Genomic DNA, 24,565 nt, shown 5'->3' on the forward strand with positions numbered 1-24,565 from the left:
GTGCACCTAATATATTAGGTTTAGTATAGGTAAGGCCACATTTTAGGGGCTTGAGTTGGCAGCTCACGAGCCCGTATATTCGACCCTTAGAAGCTTGAGTTCGACTATAGTTTGGAACTAAACAGTTCCAGGTAGACACGGCCCCGGGTCGGGTCGGGTCCGGGTCCGAGTTTTGGAGGACCCGAAACCGACCCGTGGGGAGGCGGGTCCGGGTCCGGGGCGGGTCCACTCGGGTTCGGATCGATTCCGGGCTGGGCCGGGTCCGAACCGAATTTTTAAACTTTGTCCAAAATATGCTTTGTATGGGGTTCAAACTCTCGTTCCCTTCAAATGTATATGCCAATCCAAACCAGTGAGACAAGGCAATTGTTTGTGAAATTACTTGCAAGAAATATATATAACAATAACAGATAGTGTAAAATGATTATAAAAATAATGTTTAATGGATTATTAATTATCATATTCATAATTATTAAAGAATTTTAATTAAATTATTAACAAATATAATATAATAAAAAAATTAAAATAAATTGAAAGAACTTGAGCTTAATCCATTTAAATCTTACGATTCGATTCTAATATTTGAATAAAATGAATATGTAAAAAAATGATTAAATTATATGATCTACAATTTAATTCTTACGATTTTTTCAAATTAAACCAATTATTAAAAGAGAAATTACATCATAATATTTTGAATATAGTAGTCATATATAATATTATTTTTAAAGTAAGAAAATTAATTGAATTGAGATATAATCTATTTTTGTTAAAATAAACAACATTTATATTTTTAAATAATTATCTTATGATAAAATACTCAATAATATTAATAAGTTCTTGTCAACAATTGAGGTTAATCGATTTAAATTCATTGGAATGAGTTATAATCTATTTTTTTTTTTAAATAAACATCTTATTTTATTTTTCATTCGATTTTTTCACACTATCGATTTTAATAACAAAAGTGAGTTTGTATTAAGTCTACGCATTTGATTAAATATTGAATTGATTCAATCCTATATATTTTTCAATAGTGGAGATTATATTGATATAGTAATTAATAATGGATGTTTTGAAGTATTGAACCGTGATTATATATATATATATATATATATATATATATATATATATATATATATATATATATTTAAAGTTTGCATTTGCTAATAATTTAATTAAACTTATTTACTAATAATTAATATGAAAATTAATAATTTATTTAACATATTTATTGCCTATATATTATCCAACGTTGCGTTTGGCCCAGTGGAAAGATGTGCCCATTCTTTTCTATCGTCGTTATAAATTAGAATACAGTCATCGTAAATGTAGCCGTTGAAATATACAAATATGACCTTGAAATGTAGCCATTTAACATTTAAATTTCATTATTTTATAAAATAAAATTTATTTGATATAAATAAAATATAGATAATAGTTTATTATTCAATAAATAAATATATTTAATATTTTTTTATACATTTTTAAAAAAATAGTAAAATATAATAGTTAACTAAAATTTAAAGAATGCTGCTGGAGAGCTAAATTATATTATTGTACAACACAATATTAAATATTAATAGAAGAATCGTTTTGTAAACACATTTACCCTTTTTTTTTTTTTTTTTTTTTTTTAATAACTAGTTTTTTTCCCCGTGCGATGCACGGGATATTATTTCAAAAGTGAAAAAAGATAATCAATTTAATATATAATAAGAAAATATAGTACACTAATATGAGATTGATAATTGTTTAAAATTATGGTTAGAAAATTAGTAGATAAAAAAAAAAAAAAAAAAAATTATTACAGATGTACCATTAAGGTAGGATTCTTCACGCTTTAGTTTTAATTTTGATAAATTGTTGAAAATTATACTTAGAAATAGTAGAGAAAAAATATTAAAAATAAATAAATACAGAAATACCATTAGGGTTGCCCAGCGTTTCTTTCTTTTATATATAAGATTCTAAAATTTATCACAAGAAATCTTCATCAACCTCCATCTGGAACTCGAATTCGTCCGGCTCAACATCCGCAAGATTCTTCAAATCAACCACGGTGATCTCATCGAGCCGCCTCACCACCACATCCGCCGCCCCAAGCTCGTACACCGCTTGACAGCTGGCGACCGCGACACATCTCATCCGTGCATCTCGAGCCGCCTCAACCGTCCGATTCGAGTTCCCGAACACCACGCACCTCTCGGGCGCGAAACCCATGACCCGACCCGCGTACACAAACATCTCCGGGTCGGGTTTCCCCCTACTAAAATCCTCCCCCGCCACAACCACACTAAAGACCCGGTCGAGCCCGATAGCCCGAATACCCGCCTCGAGGTACTTTCTCGGTCGGGTCGAAACCAAACCCATCGGCACGTTGTGGCGGGCCAAACTGTTCACTAGCTCCTCCGAACCGGGTCGGAACGTATAAACCGGGCCGTGCAGAGATCGGTAAATCTCCTCCTTCCTAATCGACATTCTCTTCGTTTCCCGTGGGTCCCTCGACCAACAAAGAGCCTCCGATATCACTTGCTCGTTCTTCATACCTTCTATTCTACGAAGAACGAAACCTTGTGGAGGAGTTTTTCCTTCTTCTCGAGATAAAATCGACCAACATTGGTTTTCAAGATTAGGGTTATATTCGATTAACACTCCTTCTAGCTCGAATATTGCACCTACCAACCCACAACCAATTGTTTCGAGATAATCGGCCCTTTTACGACTCGAATACGCCCTTTTGTTCAACTCCATTGCCCTCGATTTTACCGAAGGGATAATCGGCCATCTTCCTATAGAAGTTGAAAGATATGAAGGGCTATTCTTGTTTAAGACATTCTTGAAATAATAACTTCCATAAATCGGTTGGTGCCCTAAAATGGAAGGTGCAGCAATTGATTGCACCATTCTTTTATCTATATATCTATCTATAAAATCAAGAACTACAGAAACAGGGCAGCCCTAATTTTGGTTTTTTTCTTATTCTAAGAGATAATTATTCTTACTCCACAAAGCACTCTTTAGCAGAATCCGAGGAGGTTTTCCAGAAACACACGGCAGAATATTCTGCTAGTTAAATTTAATTACTTAAACCACTATTTGGGGACTGAAATAACAAGAGTTAAAGATCGTATTTTTATTGAAAACCCATCAAAATTCAGCACCCAAATTCCAATAATTAAGCAGCCAATCAGCAACAAAATCGAAGAAGCAAGAATATCAATCAAAGAGAAGTTCAATCTCTCTCTCTCTCTCTCTCTCTCTCTCTCTCTCTCTCTCTCAATACACGCAAATACCCACCTAATTTTAGAGAGAGAAACGAAAACAACGTCAGTGGTCTCTGCTCTTTGGGGGAAAAGGGCTTCCTGGGGAAAACCGAACTGATTTCTTTTTAGGGTTAAATACAATTACGCCCCTATATTATCATCAGTATCGCATGTACCCCATGTATTACAAAGTGCAACAAATTGACCCTTCAATTTGACGGTCAACTCTCAAATCTCTTACACCGTTAATTTACCCTTACATTTATATGATATGAATATGCATCTTTTGACTTTATTATTTGACCATTTTTTTTACGAACACTCCGGCGGCATTGAGTTAATATTGCTGTCTATAAATTATGATAATAACAAAATTAAGTTAAAATTATATGAAAAGTTATACTAAATTAATAAAATAGTAACATCAGTTATAGACTTTAACTTTAAAAAAAAGCTTGAGTATGTAAGAATCAAGCCAACGGAGTATTTTAATTTTCTCAATTTTACGATTTAGCCCCTACTATTTTAGTCAACAAAATGTAATCGGGAACTTAGATTAGATAGTATGTAGAGCAATTTGAGTTAGGATTTAAGTCAATAAAATTTAATCGAGAACTTACTTTAGATAGTATGTGGAGTAATTTAAGTTAGTACTTATTTTTCCTTTTTCAAAAAAAATTAAAAATTAAAAACCCCAACAATAAACCATACCAATATCTTTTAGGAAAATTGTAATGTTGGTCTGTTTAGGGATTTAGTCCTATAAGTTATTTTGTTTCAATTTTACATGCAATAATTAATTATGCAAAATTAATATTTTTAGTCCTGCTTCACTCGAACTTTGAATTTTAGCCGTCGTTTAATGATGTACCTAACAAACTCGCAGAAATTTATTTATATGGACACTTAAAAATTATAAATGCTCCTCTAATTTGGTTTATAAATGTGTCGTCTCACATAATTAAAGTTCTACCAATGGTAAATTAGATGTCGAATTTATCATTTTCTAAGCGTCCATATAATTAAAATGTGTCAAGTTTATTTGTCGCGTCATAAAATAAAAAGTCATGCAAAATAGGACTAAAAATACTATATTTGCTAAGTTATTGCATGTAAAACTGAAACATGACAAGGTAGATGGCTAAATTTCTAAATAGGGCAACATAGAGGACCAAAACTGCAATTTTCCCAATATCTTTTGGCTCGTTTACGAAATATTCCAAAACTACCCTCCGTCACAGCCCCATATAAAAGCGTAAGCCTCACGTCTGGCATTGGCGCGTTATTTCTACCAAACCAAAAATAACACAGCACACACACACACCTGAGAGTGAGAGGGGGAGAAATATGGTGAATCGTCGTTTTGCTCAGGCGCCGACCAGTGACGACGAGGACGATTCGCCGCCACCGCTGCCGCCGCCGCGTCGCAGCCCAACCCGCGACGGAAACCTAGGGAAAAGGAAGCGCAAATTGGTACGCTTCTCGGACGAGGACGAAGATGAGAAAGATATCGTGGAAGCGAAAGTGACCGAGCAGAAGAATAAGAAGAATAAGAAGAACAAAAAGAGCAGCGAGGAATCCGATCCGGAATCGGGGAGCGAGAATGAGGAGCAGGAGGATACGCCGGCGCAGCCCTTGGGTTCGGTGATTAGGGTTTCGGGCAAAGGCAGAGGGAGGAAGAATCATTACGAATCATTCGAGTACAACGGCAATCAGTATTCGCTCGTGAGTTTTAATCTCAGTGATTACTATGATTTTTCGACTTAGTTCATCTTTTCCCCCAATTGATTTCAAAGTGTTTATTTCCCCCAATTGATTTCAAAGTGTTTATTTTCCGCCAATTGATAATGGAATGTCGGATCGATGATAAGAAAATGTTGGATTGAACTTGTTTGCATTTCAATTTTTTTATATATATATAGGTTTTGATTTGCTCTTGTGCAAGTATGTAAATTGGAATTGAAGAATAATGTGTTTGATTTATAGTACAAATATGTCAATTGGAAATAAGGATCACAACGGACGGACAATGCAAGTGCGAAGTTTATTAATCCCTCCAATTTTATTATTTGTTTAGTACCCTTGTATCTATGAGCTAGGTCTCGTTTGGTTGGGAGATAAGCCATTATTAACTAAATACCTGGACTTTGTTTGATGTTTCGTATTCCCAATAACTTGCTGGGTCGACCCGCAAATATTATGTTATCATGACTTATCTTGCCTTCTAGGCATGTTTTTTAGTGGACCTTCCAAGGTCTAATAATATAATTGGGTGTCATTAGATTATTTAATCTTATCTTGGTTAATCTTATCTTGGCAACCAAACGATCCCTAACTCATTCGTTTAGTCATTTTGTGTTCCAGTTGTTTCTCTTCTCACACTTGTTTTACTTGTATATAGGAGGATCCAGCATTCTTCCAACCCGAGAATGAGAACCAGAAGCCGTACGTGGCCATAATTAAGGTAACCACTTCTTTAAGCTTGAGCTCCTATGATGAATGAGAGCTTGGTTAAAGGATGTTTGCCCTAGTTGGTATAAGGAATAAATATCCTTTTCAATTTATTTAGACCTCTTGAAGGACATGTAATTCGAATTTTATGCTATGGTTTAATGCACAATGCTCATTTGGGAGTCCTGCATATAATTTTCCGTCTTTGTTGTGTTCGTCGGTGTAACAAGATATTAGGTGAGTGTTCGTTGTCCCTAAAAGGAAGTTTTGTTTTCATGTAAAGATGGAAGAATAGGTTTGAGTCAGCTTAACTAACTCCTCTCCCGAATTTAAATGACTGTACCTTTATCTTTGACATGCTACCCTAACACCAAAAGGTTCTTGGTGTAACCTAAAATGAGGTTTTCGTTGAAAGTCGTTTAGCTGTTAGTGTTCTTAATCTACTTTGCATTGGAAATTCATGCAATGAGGTTTTATTGTCTTTGAGGAAACTAGTATCAAATTGTTTATTTTATATTATTTTTGTTGTGTACAGGACATTGCTCAAAACGGGCGAGGGGAATTGGTGATAACTGGGCAGTGGTTCTATCGTCCAGAGGAGGCAGTAAAAAAAGGGGGCGGAAATTGGGAGTTAATTGATACGAGAGAACTGTTCTATAGTTTCCACAGAGATGAAATAGCTGCAGAATCCATTTTCCACAAGTGCGTGGTTCACTTCATACCTCTTCACAAGCAGATTCCAGCTCGACAGCAACACCCAGGATTCTTTGTTCAAAAAGTATATGACACCGAGCAGCGGAAGCTCTTTAAGCTAACAGATAAAGATTACGAAGAGAGTAAACAACACGAGATCGATGTTCTTGTTCAAAAGACACTTGCACGCCTTGGAGACATTCCGGACCTTGTGCCTGAACACGCTGACGTGGATAATGAAGATCAACTGAAGAACAAGAAATCTCTTAGGAGAACAAACATCGCGCATTTGGATGTTTCTAAGGAGGAGGATGTACGCGGACTTGGCAAATCTCAACTACTTAAATTAGACACTCCGAGGAAAAACACTAGTTTATTAGAATATTATGCCGTTCTTTCAAAATTCGATCTGTTGACTGGGGAAACAAAGCGCGACAAGTGGTTGGATAAGCTTCTTGAATCTATCCATTTCATATGCACTCCTCTGGGTAGTAAGCAGACTGAAGGGGAGAAAAGGGATAGCCCAGATATTAAAAGTCCTGGTACTAAGGGTGATCGTCCAAATAGCGGATCTCTTGATAAGACTCCCAATGTAAATGTTAGTATCTTCAGTTAGATGCTAATTTTTTATATATTTTTTTAGCAACTAATTCTATAATTCTTTGACGTGGTTCTTCTCGGTACATTTTATAGGATCTCGAATCTTTTGTCTGGCCTGATGGGGCTCTTTCTGCCATAGCTGCACTCGAGAAAGCAGCGTATGATGGTCTTTCTGCCGATTTTCATAAGTATCACCAAAAACTGCGGCAGTTATCGTTCAATCTTAAGGTAGTCACCGCTTGCTTTTTTTTTTTTTTGTAGATGTGCTAATGCAATTTCCTGATTCAATTTAGATCTCCTCTGGTTATATTTTTATGCTCCTAATCCATCTTATACATTCGATTCTTATTTTATTTTTTATTTTTTCCATTTGTGACTTTTTCTTCAAATTACTTATTCTTGGTAGAGCAATGCTGCATTAACACGTCGGCTTCTGAATGGGGAGTTGGAACCTGCACAGGTACTGAATATGTCGCCTGCCGAATTAAAGGTGTGGTTCCTTTTCCTTCTCTCTCTCTCTCTCTGGCCTTTTATTTATTTTTGCACTACATCAAATCCACGTGGTACACATATAAATATGAGTAAAAAGCAGTTTGCCCCCTAAATTAAGGGTCGATTTGCACTTTACCCCCCAAACAAAAAAAATTTGCAAGTTTTTACCTTAACTCGTTAATTCGTTGCACGGTGCCCCCTAAACTCAATTTTCCGGCAATTTTGACCAGAATGTTAAAACATGTGCGATGCACGTGAGATTTGAAGGGTAAATTTGTCCCTTCACTTACATCTTATATGTTAATTATAAATTAATTATTAAAAAAAAAAAAAAAGAAAAAAAAAATTAAATAACTCAGTCATCCGTCGCCCACACCACCCAAATCCAACTCATCCCCCAATCCAAAGAACCGAACACTCTCATTTCAACAAGTCCCTTAATTTTCCGACGACCGGCAGCCTCACTCCTCCCTTCACGGCCATAGGTGAAGGTGACAATGATTTGGAATAACCCGAATCAGTTGATTTTTCAAGTATGCAGCCAAGATCTGTACAACCAATCGAAATTTTCGGGTCTCCAAAGTCTCAACCTTCGTATGCCGACACCATCAGTGCGATAACCACCGATCCGGATTTTATAGCGACACTAGCGGAATTAATCCATTAGCCTCGTCGTCGGCGTCAAAACGTAGTCGTTTCGCAATGGGATGGTGGGAGGTTGTGGGCTGGGATTTGGGGGTGGGTCTCGTTGTCGGAGTCGGTTCTCGGTTGTTGTGGTGAAGTTGTTCAGGTTAATCGCGGCGGCGGAATCTGTGGGAACTGGATTACGGAGACTAAGTGATGAACGAGAAAGAAGAATTAGAATCAGGGAAAATAAAGGGAGAAAAAGAAATTGAAAGAAAATAAGAAAAAAACAAACGAAAGAAGATTTAAGTTTGGGTCGTCTCTTCAGATTTTAATATTCCATCGTTCTGAATTCGAGGTTCTTAGCTTGTTGTTTATTATCTTCCTTATAATTGATCGTCGTTGTTGAATTGATAAATTGTTGTTCTCAAAAAAAAAAAAAAGATTTAGAATCAGGGAAAAGAAAGGGACAAAAAAAAATTGAAAGAAAGAAAAGAAAAAAAAACGAAAGATGAAGAAGAAATGGAGAAAGTCCAGCAGCTGCTGCAAGACTGCTTCAATGGTGGTGCCATGGTGGTCTACGGGATGAGTGGATGACAACTCATTTTTGTTCTTTTTCTTTTTTATTTATTTATTATTATTATTATTTTATTTTAAATATTAAAATATATAATGTAAGGGAGTGACCAATTTGCCCCTGCAAATCTCATGTGCAATACACGTGTAGTCATATTTCCGTCAAAATTACCGGAATATTCCTCTTAGGAGGCACCGTGCAATGAATTAACGAGTTCAGGTAAAAACGTGCAAATTTTTTTTGTTTGGGGGGCAAAGTGCAAAACGGGCTTTAATTTAGGGGGTAAACTGCTTTTTACTCTATAAATATAATAGAAACTTGTCCACAGTCGTCGGTCCATATTATTCTTTTCTGCATGTTTGGCATTCCACTGATGGGGCAAATGCTATCTTCTGTAAACTTTTTTGTTCAATGTGAAAATGCGAGTTACGGGAAATTACTGTTCTCTCTCGTGTTTTCATTTGAGCTTTATCCAATTGTATCTGGACTTAGCTGCATGATTAAATCAAGCATTGATTATATTTTGTAGTACCTTCGAAGAAGTAAAACGTTCTTGAGATCGTGCATTTGATGTTAAAACTTGTTCCTTCAGATGAATTTTTTTTTTCTGTAAAACGAGACGATTTGGCTCAATAAATCAGTAGTTGAATTCGCGACATTCATATAAATGCGAGAGTTGAAACCGAATTACTGTACTAGTTATAGACATCTTAAGCATGGAAAGTTCTTTGTAGTTCTTTGATTTGATTTTACGGAAAATTCTTATTAATTGATGTTTAACTTTTTGTTTCCCAGGAAGGCCTAACAGCAGAAGAAATAGCGAGCAGGGCGCCAGAGGAGTCTGGCCACTTGCAGGTTATTTAGTTTTTTTTTTTATTTCTTCGTTTAGTATATGGATATGATCTATTGTAGCTGCTCTTTAGTCTCTAATGTCAACAATTTCACGATTACCTTTTTTTCTTTTTCTTTTTTGAGTTTGGTGTTCTTATGTTTGTCTTTGCTCTGCTCAGATGACTGATGCTCGTTGTAAAAGATGCATGGAGAAACAAGTCGGGTTGACAGATATTATTCAGACTGGACTTGGAGACCGCTATCAGGTTCGTAATTTAGCTTCTTCAATTCATACTGTGAAAAGCTGCGTTTCTATTGTGCCGAAATATCAAAATACATTGATTTGGCAAGCAATTTGACTTCCTAGCTTGGTGTTGACCAAATATCCCTTTAAACCGAAGTTCTGTAACATTTTGATCATTGCTCCCACTTTTATGAGATTAGAAATTTGATACCAATGTTTGGCCCACCTTTTGAACTAGTTCCCCACCCTTCCCCAAAATAAATTTTCGTTTCTTAAGTTTTTCAAATTGGACTTCAAAATCTTTCGAGGAAAGAAAATCGAAACCTTCTCTGAGTTCCAACATGATTTTTGAGTGTTGTAGTAGCAAATGTCCTTACTAAAAATACAAGCAAACATTACTTTATTTCCGAATCATTATTCCAAAACACCTTTAGTCATCTGCTACAGCGTAAAATGTCTCTTCTCAAAATATCTTTTCTCATAATAAAATGGAAATATAGCCCCAAAAGAACGGCCAAACATTTAGGATTTATCGACTGTGAATGTGAATTTATTGATGCTTCTATTTTCCGATTACAGTTAAACCTCTATAAATTATCCCAGTCAGGACTAGCAATTTTTTTATTAATTTAGCGAAATATTATATTATCGAAATAATAATTTCGTATGTTTTTACCGAGTGGGGACCCAAAAAATTTATTATTTAAGCGAGGTTATTAATTTATCGAGGTTCTAATGTATTTCAGTTGGAGTGTGTTGCTTGTGGGAATACGTGGTATGCTTCTAGAGATGATGCTGCCACATTGACCATAGAAGGACGAACTTCTTCCAAAACTGTAGGTACTGCACCGTTGCCTACTGTTGTCAAATTTGAAGATCCCGATAAGAGTTTGGCTAGTCCACGTGATAACCTGAAGAAGACAACGGAAGAATGTATACCGGTATTAGATAACCAGAAATCGTTTAACAAAACTGAGGAAAATCCTGTCGAGGCTAATGCTATCTAACACATACTCATTTTTATCTTCAACAATTGCTTATAATTTGGCGTTTCGTTTCGTTTGTAAGTAGGTTTAATCGCTCTGTAGTTTGGCGATTGAACCCGTGTACGTACTTCTTCATCAACCTTGGTTTTAGAAGGGTTTGGAGGAAAATTTATTATGTAAAGCTGTGATTACTTGATTGGTAGTAAGTTTGACTGGTTCGAATTCGGTTTCTAATCCAACTTGAATTATCAAGATTAGGTATCGGATAAGGAAGTTATTCATTAATCAATGAACCCTGCCCACAAATTTGATATTTTAAGTTAGGGTAAATTCCACTTTCCCCCTCGTACTTTGACTCGATATCAGTTTACCCCATTTTACACTGGATTGCATTGATTTGCCCTCCGGTACTTGAAAAATTGTCTCGATGTGGCCCTCGATGTTAGTTTTCAGAACCTTTGACCTTAACAACGTTTGATTTAAGTCTGAAAATTACAAAAAAGACACCCCTCTAAGTTTTAATAATTATTTAAAAAATTAAAAATAAATTGTAGCTGACGTCGTGGACAATGTTTTCTCGTTGTTTTCAATTTTTAATATATATATTTTTTATAATAATTATTTAAACCATGTTTTCTCGTTGTTTTCAATTTTTAATATATATATATATATATATATATATATATATATATATATATATATATATATATATATTATAATAATTATTTAAACTGTGAGAGGTGGCGTTTTTGTAATTTTAGAGGGCTATAATTTTAGACTAGAAGATTATCAAAATCTCGTTCGAAGTCAAACCGGTATTAGCAAAATGCAAACGAAATTTAACATTTCAGCACTGCAAATTGCAATACATTGATCTTTGATAATAAAGTTTTTGTGACATTTAATAAAAATTAAATAAATAATTGCATTAGATTTGGATTAATAGAAGGGGTAAATTCCACTTTACCCCCTTGTACTCTGCCCAAGAACCATTTTACCCCCTCGTACTCTTAATTTCGTCGATTTACCCCCTTGTACTTGTACAATTTCCCAATACAACCCTTTTCGTCAACTTTTTTCGATTTTGACTCTGACACCATTTGGTCAAGAGTCAAAATATTTACGTAAATATTGAATTTTTTCGATCTTGGCTCTCGAGATTAGAAAAGAGAAAGTTTCACACATTCATATATTTTTTTCTTTGCACTGGGTGGAATCGATCAATTTTTTGGTCTTGATTTTTACTAAGTTAGGGGTTCAATTTGGGGATATCTTGGAAGGGGAAGTGGTGGGAGAAGAAGAATTGATAATATTGACGGAAGAGAAACAACGCGTTATATGCAGTGGCAATTTTGTAATTTACAGAGTTGACCAAATGGCGTTAGAGTCAAAATTGACAAAAATTGAAGGAAAATGGTTGTATGGGAAATTGTACAAGTACAAGGGGGTAAATCGATAAAATTGAGAATACGAGGAGGTAAAGTGACTCTCAGGCAGAGTACGAGGGGGTAAAGTGGAATTTACCCTAATAGAAGTGGTGACATAAGGATCTCCGCCTACCCTTTTAAAATGGGGAAGGCCGAGGGGCATTGACTTGTTAGATTTCATCAATTAATTACTACAATTTTGGAAGTTATTGCAATTAATACATACTTTTATTTTTCTCTTCTTCTTTTCCTAATTATTTCTATAAATAGTTTCAACTCTCAACTACCTTTTTAGTGTTTTTTAAAATACAAAATTACTATTTAAATGCTCGATAATAACAATTATAATAAGAAAAATATATTATAGTATCGTAATAAAATTTATTAGTGATATTTAAATTACATTATTTATAGAAATCTGATAGTGCAAACTGCAAAGTACAGATCACTCCGTAAAAGATTATATAAACTTAATTGTCATAAAATGAAATTAATCGTTAATGAAATGAAACAATTATAATTCAAAAATTTAGAGTTAAAAATAAAAAGAAAGAAACTTGTGAATATAATTAGAAACACATGGTTGAAAATAAGAGATTGATGTTGGTTTGACTTGAATTTTGAACTTCATGTAACTAGAAAATTAGTAGGAAAAAAATATATAATTACAAAATGTGATTGGTGTTCTTATGGTTACCTGATTTTTCTTTCGTTTATATATAAGATAAGATATATACACCAAATACAGTTTATATGTGTTAATTTATATGTTTCACAGAGTTTATATGAATTCTCACAAATATATTTCTCGAATTATTAATTTATCATGTCGTTACAAACTCGAGATCGAATAAATTTATTGTTTAAACAAATTATTAGTTATCGAGTATTAACTTTTAAATTTCTTAAAAAAAGAAAAGAAAAAGAATACTAACTTTTTATACTATTGTTGAAATTCTATAGGAATAAATACTTGTGCAAGTTGGCCATTCATCCAATTGTTTATCCAACTTTATTATTATAATAATATTATCCAACTACCCATTTTTTTTGGTCATTACTATTATTGTTGTATCATCAAACTTAATTGCAGCAGCCCCATTATCCATGTGTGGTGTAGACTTTATTATATAATTACCATAAAATAATATTTCCACAAAATAAAAAATATTTAATAATATATAAATAAATAAATTAAAAAAAAAAGCAGGTTCTCTTTTCTTTAATCAAACTGTAGGTCCTTGTTCTTCCTTGACCATTCAGCCCAGATCTTCAATGGTTTTTTTCATCCTTTTCCCCAATTTTTCCAACTCATAAATAACCATCAAGATTCAATAATTCATTTACTCCCTCTCAACAGTTTATCCTTACATTTAATTACCATTGTATTTTTTTGCAATAGTTCTTTGGGGCAATTTCTCAAACAGGTGGTGGCCTTGATTTTCTTGCTTGTTTTCACAGTGAAACTAGTTAGAAGTGTACTGTGTACAGATCCAATAAGGTTAGTTCTTTCTTTCCATACTTGAGGGGTCAACCGTCGAATCTTTTTTATTATTCTTTGCTTAAATTGGTATTTTACTAAAAAAAAAAGTGGGCTTTTTTGCTGTTTATATTTGTAGGTAGATACAGAGGTTTCTCAGAACTCAACAATGGCAGGTGGAGACCAAGACCAGAAGAGGGTTTTGGAGAAATTAAGGAAACAGCTTGCTCTTGCAGTTAGGAGCATCCAATGGAGCTATGGAATCTTTTGGTCCATTTCTGCTAAAAAACATGGGTAAAGTTTCAATTTTTATTTCTTCAATAGAATAAATAAATAATTAAATATTGTCTTTCTTTCTGCTTTCTTGCTAAATCTTGAAATTTGTAGAAGCTTTGAAGAATATTTCATTGTTCAATAATGTCGTGAAATCGCAAATTATTCGATTCTTGATGAAAATCCATCTGATTTTTTATGGGGCCAGTTGTAGTTCGGCTTGCACCGAAAAGTTTTGCTGTTGACATTTTTGGATATTTTCAAATCTGTATTACTAATCTATGTAGCACGGAAACTTCAACTTTTTAACGTTTTCGCGTTTCAGATACATTTCGTGTCGGACACTCGATGATACCTGCCGGACACCTTATGGGCCACTTTGCAATTTCTAAAAAGTTAGAAACATTTTTGAATAGCAATTTTTTTTAATTTTTTTGTTGCTTCCCTAATTATTTAGACGATCCAATGATCAATTGCAAATTGATAGTTGATAGTAAAATTTATTTTGAATACGTTTGTATAAAAATATATAAAAAAAGAATTTTATATATAATAAAAACTTATTATGTTTATATAGCATATTTATAAATATACCTCTATAATTTTAAGAGTTACACGTTTCCCCAAGCTCCCGTATCCCCATTTTTGGAATATGCCGTTTTCCCGTGTCTGTTTCCCCGTATCACCGTTTCCGTGTCCGTGCTACACAGCTATTAACTAATCCCAATTCCCATGTTGGATCAAGAAAATATTTAGGGAGGATTATCTGTTTGCATCCTTCATAATGATATCGATTTTTTTTTTTTATTTATTTATTCTGCATTTTCTTGTGGAATTTAACTAAGAACCTATTTTCTAAGTTATACATATTGATGATTCTTTCTTTAGTGCGTTGGAATGGGGCGACGGTTACTATAACGGAGATATTAAAACAAGAAAAACAGTTCAAACTGTAGAAGTGGATACGGATCAACTCGGTTTACAACGAAGTGATCAACTCAGAGAACTTTACGAGTCTCTATCATTAGGCGAAGTCATCCCTCAACCTAAAAGGCCTACAGCCGCTTTATCGCCCGAAGATCTAACTGATGCCGAGTGGTATTTCTTGGTTTGCATGTCGTTTGTATTCAATGTCGGACAAGGGTATACAAATTCTTCTCTCTCTCTATATATATATTGAACCATTTTTTTCCTTTCGATTTTCGGCTTTTTAATAATAATAATCCGACGGTTATTTGGGACGACTTTGAGTTTCGTGGCATGTCGAAAATAAATAAATTACTATGTTGATTTTTTTTCGTTTAAAATTGTTGTAAGGTTGCCTGGAAAGACATTAGCGAAAAACGGGACAGTTTGGCTACGCAATGCACACCGTGCAGACACCAAAGTCTTTTCTCGTTCTTTGCTTGCAAAGGCGAGTTTTATCGAATTGTCTTTTTTCGTTTTTTAATATCTAATAGAAAGTGATTAATTAGAAAATTTCTGACTTATTTTTCGGTTTTCGTTTCTATATAATATTCGACTGGCTGGACTTGACGTTGCTTTATTACAGAGTGCATCAATCAAGGTTCGAACACCGTTTTTTTCTTAACCGAGAGAACCTTACTTTAATTGTTTCGTAGATATTTTACGAAAGAGTGTTTTGTTCACAATGTTTCGTTTCTTAACTTGCAGACAATAGTATGCTTTCCACATTTAGACGGTGTCGTTGAGCTAGGAACAACCGAACTAGTACGCAACTTGTCAAAAACTCATTCTCTACTTTCTTACTCTCGAAATATATACTGAAAAAACGAAAAATCAATCGTATTTTTTTTCTTTTTTTCTAAAAGGTTCCGGAGGATCGGAATCTGGTTCAGCATGTAAAAACATCGTTCTTGGAGGGCCTTTCTGAAGATTTTCCCGATGTTCCGACGAATAGCACCGACCTCGACTGTGAAGTGCTCGATCATGCTATTACGGATTGTGGTGACGTGGAAGTTTCCTCCCCCGAGAGCAGTTCAGGTGATTTTGCTGACAATTTGCTGAGAGAGGAGTCGAATAATTTAATAGACGATATTGATAAAGAGGCTTCTCAAATGATGAGCTGGCAATTTAAGGATGAAGCCAACAGTAACAACGGCCCGAACAATTCCACAAGCTCCAGCGACTGCGTGTCTCAAACTCGTGAAAATCACGCGACAGCTGTCCCTTTTTCCGACGTAAAAATTCATGAGAATCAAGAATGCAATAATAGCAACAATAACAACAACAACATCAACAATAATAATAATAATAATGTTCATTATGAGAGTGTACTTTCGAGCTTATTGAAGAGTTCCAGCCAGTTGATGTTGGGCCCGCACGTCAGAAACGGGAATAAAGAATCAAGCTTTACTGGGTGGGATAGAATATCGTGTTGCAAGACGCACACTACCACGGTGGGGCCCCCACAAAGGTTGCTGAAGAAAGTGCTGTTTGAGGTTGGTAAAATGCACGAGAATTACCGGATTGAAAACGGTAAAAAAGATGAGAAAAACGAGGAGGAGATTTCTAAACCGGAAGTCGATGAAGTTGATAGAAATCATGTGTTGTCTGAGAGGAAGAGAAGAGAAAAAATAAACGAGAGGTTTATGATTCTTGGTTCTCTAGTCCCGTCTGGTGGCAAGGTAACTAAAATTCTCGAGCTTAATTGCGAAAATCCCCTTCGTGTGTGTGTGCATTTTAATATATCATTGGAATTTGGGATGGAAATTGGAACGGAATTCCGAATTCTTCTGATTTCGATCCAAGATTTTCCAATTTTAGAACAATATTTATCATTCTGAATTCCGAAAGTTCTATCTCTGATTTTTTTGATCCTGTCTCGATCCGATTTTAATTTCCAAAAAAATTGATTTTTTTTCCCGAAAGTTACACTTATAATATCAATATCACAATGTATTTTGTATTATAGGTGACACAAAAATGGAGTTTCTGAATTCCGCCTATTATGATCAGAAAATTTCCGATTTTGGAACATGTTATTTCATTCAAAAATTCCGAATTTGTTTCCGAAAATTACACTTATAATAAATATTATTATGTATTTGTATTATAGGTGAAAAAAAATTGAATTTCCGAATTCTGCCGATCCCGATCCAAATATTTTCGATTTTGTAACAAGTTATTTCATTCCAAATTCTAAAATTTCGATTTTTTTGGAACAAAATTGGAATTAGTTTTCCACTTGAAAAAAAATCAGATTTTTTTCTAAAGTGCTAATTCCGAACCAAACCGTCCGATTTCCACCCCCTATTTTGAGTGAATACACGACTGTCGTGTGCCAAAAACTCCAAAAATGTTTTAGCCCATTGCATAAATTTGCATTTTCTTGAAATTTTGCAGGCCGACAAAGTATCAATACTCGACCACACGATAGAGTACTTGAGAGGTCTCGAGAGAAAAGTCGAAGAGCTCGAATCCAACAAAGAATCAACGGAGGTAGAATCCACCACACAAAGTAAATCCCACGATGCCATTGAAAGGACCTCCGATAATTACGGCCCCACCAAAACTGACAATAGCAACAAGAGGCCACTAACCAATAGCAAGAGGAAAGCTTGTGATTTGGACAAAACGGGACCCGCTAATCGAAGGGTTCGACTGAAAGATTCTTCGACAGACAATGTAACCATCAAGATCTCGGACAAGGATGTGTTGATCGAGTTGAGGTGTATTTGGAGGGAATCTGTTTTGTCTGAAGTTATGGAAGCCGTAAATAAACTGAATTTGCATTCGCAAACTGTTCAATCTTCTAACAGCGACGGGATTTTTTCCATGTCGATAAAAGCTAAGGTTTGTGTGTGCTTTTATCCGGCGTTTACGTTTTTTTTTTTTATAATTGAGTTTAATAACTTATTCTCTGTAAAATATTCTTTTTGCAGTGTAAGGGAGTGAAAAGTGCATCACCAAGTGTGATGAGGCAAGCTCTTCAGAAAGTTATCCGAAAATGTTGATGAAAAACGGTGCCCACGAATAATTTATAGATGTGTCGATTGTTTTGTGTGTAAACAATTGTATGATGTAACTTTATTATCATGTAATTTTGAAGGGATTTTTTTTTTCCGATTAGTGATTATTTTGTTGAGTACGATGTTACATTCGGTGAATTTTATCGGGTGTGATTTTGTCATTCATATATATATGCATCTTGATTACTATTCAATTTACACACCCACATGTATGTGTGCTGACGCGTGCAAATTTATTGCGTAAAATCATCGAGCCAAAATCTAGTTATGGTTCCTCTTCTGCGATGGATTTCTGTTGTGTCGGACCTAATTTCGAAAATTAGATTGCAATTATGAACTAGATGCAATTCGACTATCATCTCATGAAAGGTTCATAAAAATTTCGTACCAATATCCACGTTCCGTATATTGTTCGCATTTTTCTTCCGATTCAGGCTTGTACAAAAAGAAAAACTTTTTTAATACAACAAAATTATCACTAGAAGCGTCGATTTCATAATCAACTATACTAGATTGAACTTTTGCAAAATAATAACTAGAGTGAAAAAAACCGTACGTCTTGATTTTCCTTTCTTCGTATCAGAGGAGAAGAAACTAGGCTGCGTACGTATGGTGGTGGTGCTCAAGTTCGGTCTGTCATTTCGTAGATGAAGACGTCGTTTTCGAGATAAAAAGATGTCAGAACCCTAATTTTGCTACTGCGACGTTGTAGGAAGAACGATAATGATCGAAGAAGACAGACTATTGCAGAGGCGACAATAACGACGACTATTGATAAGTAGTTTGCTTGTACGTAAATTAATACAATCGGGACTAGAAAATTCTTTTAATTTATCGAATTATTAAATTATCGAGTTAGTAATTTAACACGTTTTCACCGAATTGTGACCGAGAGAAACTATTATTTAATCGATACTATTAATTTATCGAGTATTAATTTATTGAGGTTGTAGTATACACGAATCTTATCTCCTTTGACTTCCTTCGCACTGAATAATTACTGTATGTATTTTCTACATTTATAATTCTTTATTTAAGCTTAGGACTTAACTGTACTTTATATTCTTAATACTATTTTACAACTTGATATATGGACACGTGTTGGTCATTCAGTGGGTCAATGTAGGACCGTTAAATTAATGCAGTATAATTACTAGGCTAAATTCCATTCCCCCCTTTACTTTGGTTCGATATTACTTTACCCCTTCTACTCTCGATTGCATCGGTTTACTCCCCGCACTTGAAAAATTATCTCAATGTGGCCCTCTTCGTTAGTTTTCAGACCTGAAACCTTAACACCGTTTGGTCTGAGGTATGAAAATTCAACAAAGTCACTCCTCCTAGTTTAAATAATTATAAAAAATTAGAAAAATAAAAATAAATTGTGGTTGTCGTCGTGGACTATGCTTTCTCGTTGTTTTAAATTTTTTCCTTTTTTTTTTTTTATAATTATTTAAACTGAAATGGGTGACGTTTTTGTAATTTCAGGGCTTAGACCAAACGGTGTTAATGTCAAATATTTGTCAACTAACTGCTAGGGCCACATTGATACAATTTTCCAAGTACAGGGGGAGAAATCGATGTAATCGAGAGAATAAGGGGTAAAATGATATTGAACTAAAGTACAAGGTGGAAAGTGGAATTTGGTCTAATTACTAATTAGCCCAAAACCCCTATCCTTTCCACTTCCACTGTCACAGAGTAGAGCTAAACCCCCTTTCTTCTCCGGCGCTCTCTCTCTCTCCTCCCTTTCTCTCTCTACTCTCTCTACTCATACACACACAGAGCAAAAATGCCCCTCGTTTTCCTCTCTCTGCCACCGTTCCCTCCGCCGCCGCCTCTCTCCTTCTACTCAAAGCTCAAACCCACTTCCACCACCGCCTCATTCACCCTCCACTTCAAACCACCACTGCTCTCCTCTTCAACCGCCGTCTCCGCCATCGGCCCCGACGGAAAATACTACCCAAACCCTTCCGACGACGACCCACCGGAAGCCCCCGAAGACTCCATGCACGGCGTCAACAAGTTCGAGCAGATCCAACGCCAGGCCGCCCGCGCGCGCAAGCTCCAGGAAGAAGAGTACGAGAAAGACCTCCCCGTATTCCTCAAAGCCCTCGAGGAAACCGAGGATACCCCCGCCTCCGTCAACGGCGACGACTCCGGCGACGACCTCTTCGGAGAAATCGACATAGCCATCGCCATGAAACGCCAGGAATTCATCAAGAAGGGCTTGATTAAGCCCCGCCCGGTTAAAATTCCCGACCCGGAAGCCGAAATTGCCGACGAATTGGAGCCCGACGAGGTCGTTGATTTGGACGAAATCACCGAGCTTCAAGGGCTGGCCGACATTTCCGACGACGACGAGGGCGAAGATGGAATTGGGATGAAGCCCGATTTCGAGATGGGTGAAGGCGAATTTTCGAACTCGTTCGACCTCGATTTGGACGAGTTTGGCAAAACCAAGGCTAGAATTGTCGAGCCTAAGTTCAAAATGACATTAGCCGAACTATTGGACGAGAGCAAAGTGGTTCCGATATCTGTTTACGGCAACTTAGATATCGAAATCAAGGGTATTTCCCACGATTCTCGTCTTGTAGAGAGTGGCGATTTGTTCGTATGTTGTGTGGGGATAAAAACAGACGGGCATTTGTATTTATCCGAGGCCGATAAGAGAGGTGCAGTTGCAGTTATCGCCAGTAAAGAAATCGACATAGACGATACGTTAGGATGTAAAGCGTTGGTCATAGTAGAGGACACAAGCGTAATTCTTGCTGCGTTAGCATCTTCGTTCTTTAAGCATCCTTCTAGAAGCTTGTCCGTGATCGGTATAACGGGCACAAACGGAAAGACAACAACCTCGTACTTGATCAAAGGAATGTACGAGGCAATGGGGCTGCGGACGGGTATGTTGAGCACTGTTGCTTATTACATTCACGGCGACAACAAATTGGAATCGACCAAAACGACCCCCGACGCAGTTTTGGTTCAGAAATTGATGGCGAAAATGGTGCACAACGGTACGGAAGCACTTGTTATGGAAGCTTCTTCACATGGATTGGCTTTAGGAAGGTGCGACGAGATCGATTTCGATATAGCGGTTTTCACAAACTTGACTAGGGATCATTTGGATTTTCACGGGACCCACGAGGAGTACAGGGAAGCAAAGGCGAAGCTTTTCTCGAAGATGGTGGACCCGGAAAGGCACCGTAAAATCGTGAATATAGACGATCCGAACGCGCCCTTCTTTATTTCGAAAGGGAATCCTGACGTACCCGTAGTGACGTTCGCGATGGAGAACAAGAATGCCGATGTTTACCCTTTGAAAGTGGAGCTGTCCCTCTTCGAGACGCAGGTTCTGGTGAATACGCCGGAGGGTATTTTGGAGATTTCGTCGGGGTTACTAGGGCGGCATAATGTATGTAATATTCTTGCGGCGGTTGCTGTGGGAATTGCGGTGGGTGCGCCTTTGGAGGATATTGTGAGAGGGATCGAGGAAGTCGATGCTGTGCCGGGGAGGTGTGAGTTGATCGACGAAGAGCAGGCGTTTGGTGTTATTGTGGACTATGCGCATACGCCCGATGCTTTGTCGAGGCTTCTTGATTTCGTCAGAGAGCTTTCGCCTAGGAGGATTATTACTGGTACGTATACGGCTTCTTTTTTATTTTATTTATTTATTTCGGTAAGTGAAATTTACATCAATCATATGTTAATTGCAAGGAAGTGTTTGTGACTTTGTGATCGAAATCTCGATGTTTTTCATGCAAGAACAATCGAAATTAACTATTTGTTTCGTAATTCAGTTACTCGTTTCGTTAGAAAAAAAAATAATTGTCGTTTGGGAAGAAATGTTTTCGTTCGCCTGAGAATCATTTGGAAGGGGATACTTTAGCCGTATTACATTATTAGCTTTCGTGATATTAGCGTCGAAACCTTAAGCCACAGTTATTTTGAAACAGAGGGTGTACGAGATTTTGTAGTAATTCTGAAGCTTCTGTAATCAACTTTCTTCTGGGATGTATTTTTTCCTGCCAATTTTTCGATGGAATTTAAATCTCCAATTTTTTTTTTTTTTTTTTTTTTTTTTTTTTTTTTCTGACTCGATTTTCTTACATGGTTTCTTGAAGTGGTTGGTTGTGGCGGAGAGAAGGATAGAGGGAAGAGGCCGATGATGGCAAAAATAGCAACAGAGAAAAGTGACGTCACTATCTTAACATCAGACAATCCAAACAACGAAGATCCATGTAAGTATTTCAGATGTATGTACGTACGTACGTATGTGTGCATGTATTTAATTATATATTTGATCGGCAGTGGACATATTGGACGACATGCTGTCTGGAATAGGGTGGACAATGCAAGATTACTTAAAACACGGAGAAAATGATTATTACCCGCCTCTTGCTAACGGTAATAGGCTGTTTTTGCACGATATTCGGCGCGTAGCCGTACGGTGTGCTGTCGCCATGGGTGAAGAAGGCGATATGGTTGTAAGTTCCCGTACTATTATTGCTCTTTATCTCACAAAATTTTTATTTTCAGGCAAGAAAATTAAATTTGAAAAAAAAAAATCATTTTTTTTTTTAATATTTCCGATAGGTGGTTGCTGGTAAAGGGCACGAAACGTATCAAATAGAAGGCGGGAAAAAGGAGTTCTTTGACGATAGAGAGGAATGCAGAGAAGCACTGCAGTATGTAGATGAACTACATCAAGCTGGAATAGATACAAGTGAATTTCCATGGAGGTTAGTTAGTACCCTTATCCACTAATTAATCTTACGTTTTTACGAACATTAAAAAAAAACGATTTTTTAATAATATTTTTTAAATTTATTTTCTATATTTTAGTGTATTTGCCCCCCTAAAAAATAAACTAGCCACTTATAATGTATGGTTTTTAAGTTTAAATAGTATTAATTGTAATATACTTCATTTTAAAAATCTCGTTAGCGTAAAAATTCTCTATGCACCCCCTCGCAGGTTGCCCGAGAGTCATTAGTACGGCAAAATAATCGAGATTAGTTGAAGGTAGGGAAGGGCATTTTCGTCAGATTAGTGCATTGTACCTCCTGTGAGGAAACTATCTGATAATCGAGAAGTCCGAGCATTTCGGGAGTTCATCGTTTTAAGGTGACCTTTTTTTACATCATGAAATTAATTATGAAATATATCTTTTTTTTACTATGATTAATAAATTAATTTTATCTCCTTTTTTATGATTTTTTTTTTGTTCACAAGAATCTCTCTTATTTTGTTTTGTGCAGACTGAGAGAAGTTCAACAATTATTGGAAGGAAGTTTTTAATATTTAATATTTATTGCAAATGGATTGGAATTAAATGAGTTAGTGTAGCCAGAAATGTATTTATTTTCTCAAGAATCATTAGATTTTTTGGTCTTAATGAGGAATAATGTAAAGAAAAATTTAAAATATTTGCAACTTAATGGGTATATGTACCACTTTGATTTTGCAATTGGGTAAATTACATAATTAATTAATGAGTAAAAAGCAGTTTGCCCCCTAAACTATGGGCCGATTTGCACTTTACCCCCCAAACAAAAAAAATTTGCACGTTTTTACCTGAACTCGTTAATTCGTTGCACGGTGCCCCCTAAACTCAATTTTCCGGCAATTTTGACCGGAATGTTAAAACATGTGCTTTGCACGTGAGATTTTGAGGGGTAAATTCGTCCATTCACTTGCATCTTTAATAATAAATGCAAATAAATATTAAAAAAAAAAGAAAAAAGAAAAAGAAAAAAAGAAAAAAGAAAAGAAAAATAATAAATAAATAAAGGAAAAAGAAAAACTGAGAAAAACTTGAAAATTGCGCAAAATAAAAATAAAAATGGCGTCTTGCTCCTGCCCTTTTCCCACTACAGTAAACCACCACCAGCACCACCTCGCTCCGCCGCCGAATAGCAATTCTATGGCCGCCACAACCACCAATTTCAACACCCCCTGTTATTCCTCTCCGTCTACAATTAATCTCCACCGTTCATTTTCCATCAAACGCAATTCTTGGTTGGGCCGTTGCCACGCCGCCACCGGTCCGCAGTCGGAGCCTCCACCGGAGAATAATTCAAAATTACGCAAAAAATCCAGCCCTAGTTATTTTCAGCACAACCAATAAAAAAAAAAAAGAAAAATGAAACCTCCAAACGGAAGAGTTAGTGAATATCCGATAAAAGGGGGTCGGAATAGCTACCGGAAAACGCTGCGGAATTGCAATTACAGCGGCGGCGATTGGAAACATTACTATGTGCAGACTGCGCTTCTGTTCTTTGGCGGCCGCCATTGACGGGTTTAGAAGAAAAGCTTGAAGAACAACTTCTTTTTCCTTTATTTATTTATTCTTTTTCTTTTTTTTTTTCTTTTTTTTTTTAATATTTATTTGTATTTAATATTAAAGATACAAGTGAATGGACGAATTTACCCCTAAAAATCTCACGTGCAAAGCACATGTTTTCACATTCCGGTTAAAATTGCCGGAAAATTGAGTTTAGGGGGCACCGTGCAACGAATTAACGAGTTCAGGTAAAAACGTGCAAATTTTTTTTGTTTGGGGGGTAAAGTGCAAATCGGCCCATAGTTTAGGAGGCAAACTGCTTTTTACTCTTAATTAATCGATG

The 24,565-nt window shown here is 35.9% G+C and overlaps 4 protein-coding genes and 1 long non-coding RNA gene across 7 annotated transcripts; 3 read left to right on the forward strand and 2 right to left on the reverse strand.

The window, feature by feature from the left end:
- Positions 1-1,968: 1,968 nt before the first annotated feature.
- On the reverse strand, positions 1,969-3,381 carry LOC105956893 (5-amino-6-(5-phospho-D-ribitylamino)uracil phosphatase, chloroplastic). The gene has a single exon (XM_012980801.2). The coding sequence runs from the start codon at positions 2,905-2,907 to the stop codon at positions 1,981-1,983; it is 927 nt and encodes a 308-aa protein (XP_012836255.2). The 5' UTR covers positions 2,908-3,381; the 3' UTR covers positions 1,969-1,980.
- Positions 3,382-4,506: 1,125 nt separating this feature from the next.
- LOC105956915 (ASI1-immunoprecipitated protein 3) lies at positions 4,507-10,986 on the forward strand. 3 transcript variants are annotated; one of them, XM_012980823.2, is made up of 8 exons: positions 4,507-4,991; positions 5,668-5,730; positions 6,253-7,008; positions 7,104-7,238; positions 7,417-7,500; positions 9,499-9,558; positions 9,714-9,800; positions 10,525-10,986. In XM_012980823.2, the coding sequence occupies exons 1-8, from the start codon at positions 4,614-4,616 to the stop codon at positions 10,783-10,785; spliced, it is 1,824 nt and encodes a 607-aa protein (XP_012836277.2). In that variant the 5' UTR covers positions 4,507-4,613; the 3' UTR covers positions 10,786-10,986. The 3 variants fall into 3 exon arrangements, 2 of the variants coding, with proteins under 2 accessions (XP_012836277.2, XP_012836278.2); XR_016031145.1 differs by having other exon boundaries at positions 4,529-4,991; positions 7,417-7,591; positions 9,018-9,558; XM_012980824.2 differs by having other exon boundaries at positions 4,531-4,991; positions 6,253-7,002.
- A 2,316-nt stretch (positions 10,987-13,302) lies between these two features.
- LOC105956914 (transcription factor EGL1) lies at positions 13,303-18,130 on the forward strand. The gene is made up of 9 exons (XM_088817773.1): positions 13,303-13,692; positions 13,811-13,965; positions 14,833-15,087; positions 15,262-15,358; positions 15,497-15,511; positions 15,619-15,675; positions 15,777-16,592; positions 17,311-17,760; positions 17,850-18,130. Exons 2-9 carry the CDS (start codon positions 13,841-13,843, stop codon positions 17,919-17,921), a joined length of 1,887 nt encoding a protein of 628 aa, XP_088673899.1. The 5' UTR covers positions 13,303-13,692; positions 13,811-13,840; the 3' UTR covers positions 17,922-18,130.
- Positions 18,131-19,480: 1,350 nt separating this feature from the next.
- MURE (ALBINO OR PALE-GREEN 13) lies at positions 19,481-23,406 on the forward strand. The gene is made up of 6 exons (XM_012980820.2): positions 19,481-21,574; positions 22,061-22,177; positions 22,248-22,423; positions 22,533-22,678; positions 22,914-23,063; positions 23,198-23,406. The coding sequence occupies exons 1-5, from the start codon at positions 19,729-19,731 to the stop codon at positions 22,930-22,932; spliced, it is 2,304 nt and encodes a 767-aa protein (XP_012836274.2). The 5' UTR covers positions 19,481-19,728; the 3' UTR covers positions 22,933-23,063; positions 23,198-23,406.
- Positions 23,407-23,940: 534 nt separating this feature from the next.
- LOC148770763 (uncharacterized) lies at positions 23,941-24,271 on the reverse strand. The gene is made up of 2 exons (XR_016031146.1): positions 24,142-24,271; positions 23,941-23,998 (listed from the first exon to the last, which is right to left on the reverse strand). It is a non-coding gene; the product is annotated as an uncharacterized LOC148770763 (long non-coding RNA).
- Between the last annotated feature and the right edge of the window lie 294 nt (positions 24,272-24,565).

Source organism: Erythranthe guttata, chromosome 5, assembly GCF_056151865.1.
Source record: "Erythranthe guttata isolate IM_541 chromosome 5, IM_541, whole genome shotgun sequence".
NCBI classification, from domain to species: domain Eukaryota; kingdom Viridiplantae; phylum Streptophyta; class Magnoliopsida; order Lamiales; family Phrymaceae; genus Erythranthe; species Erythranthe guttata.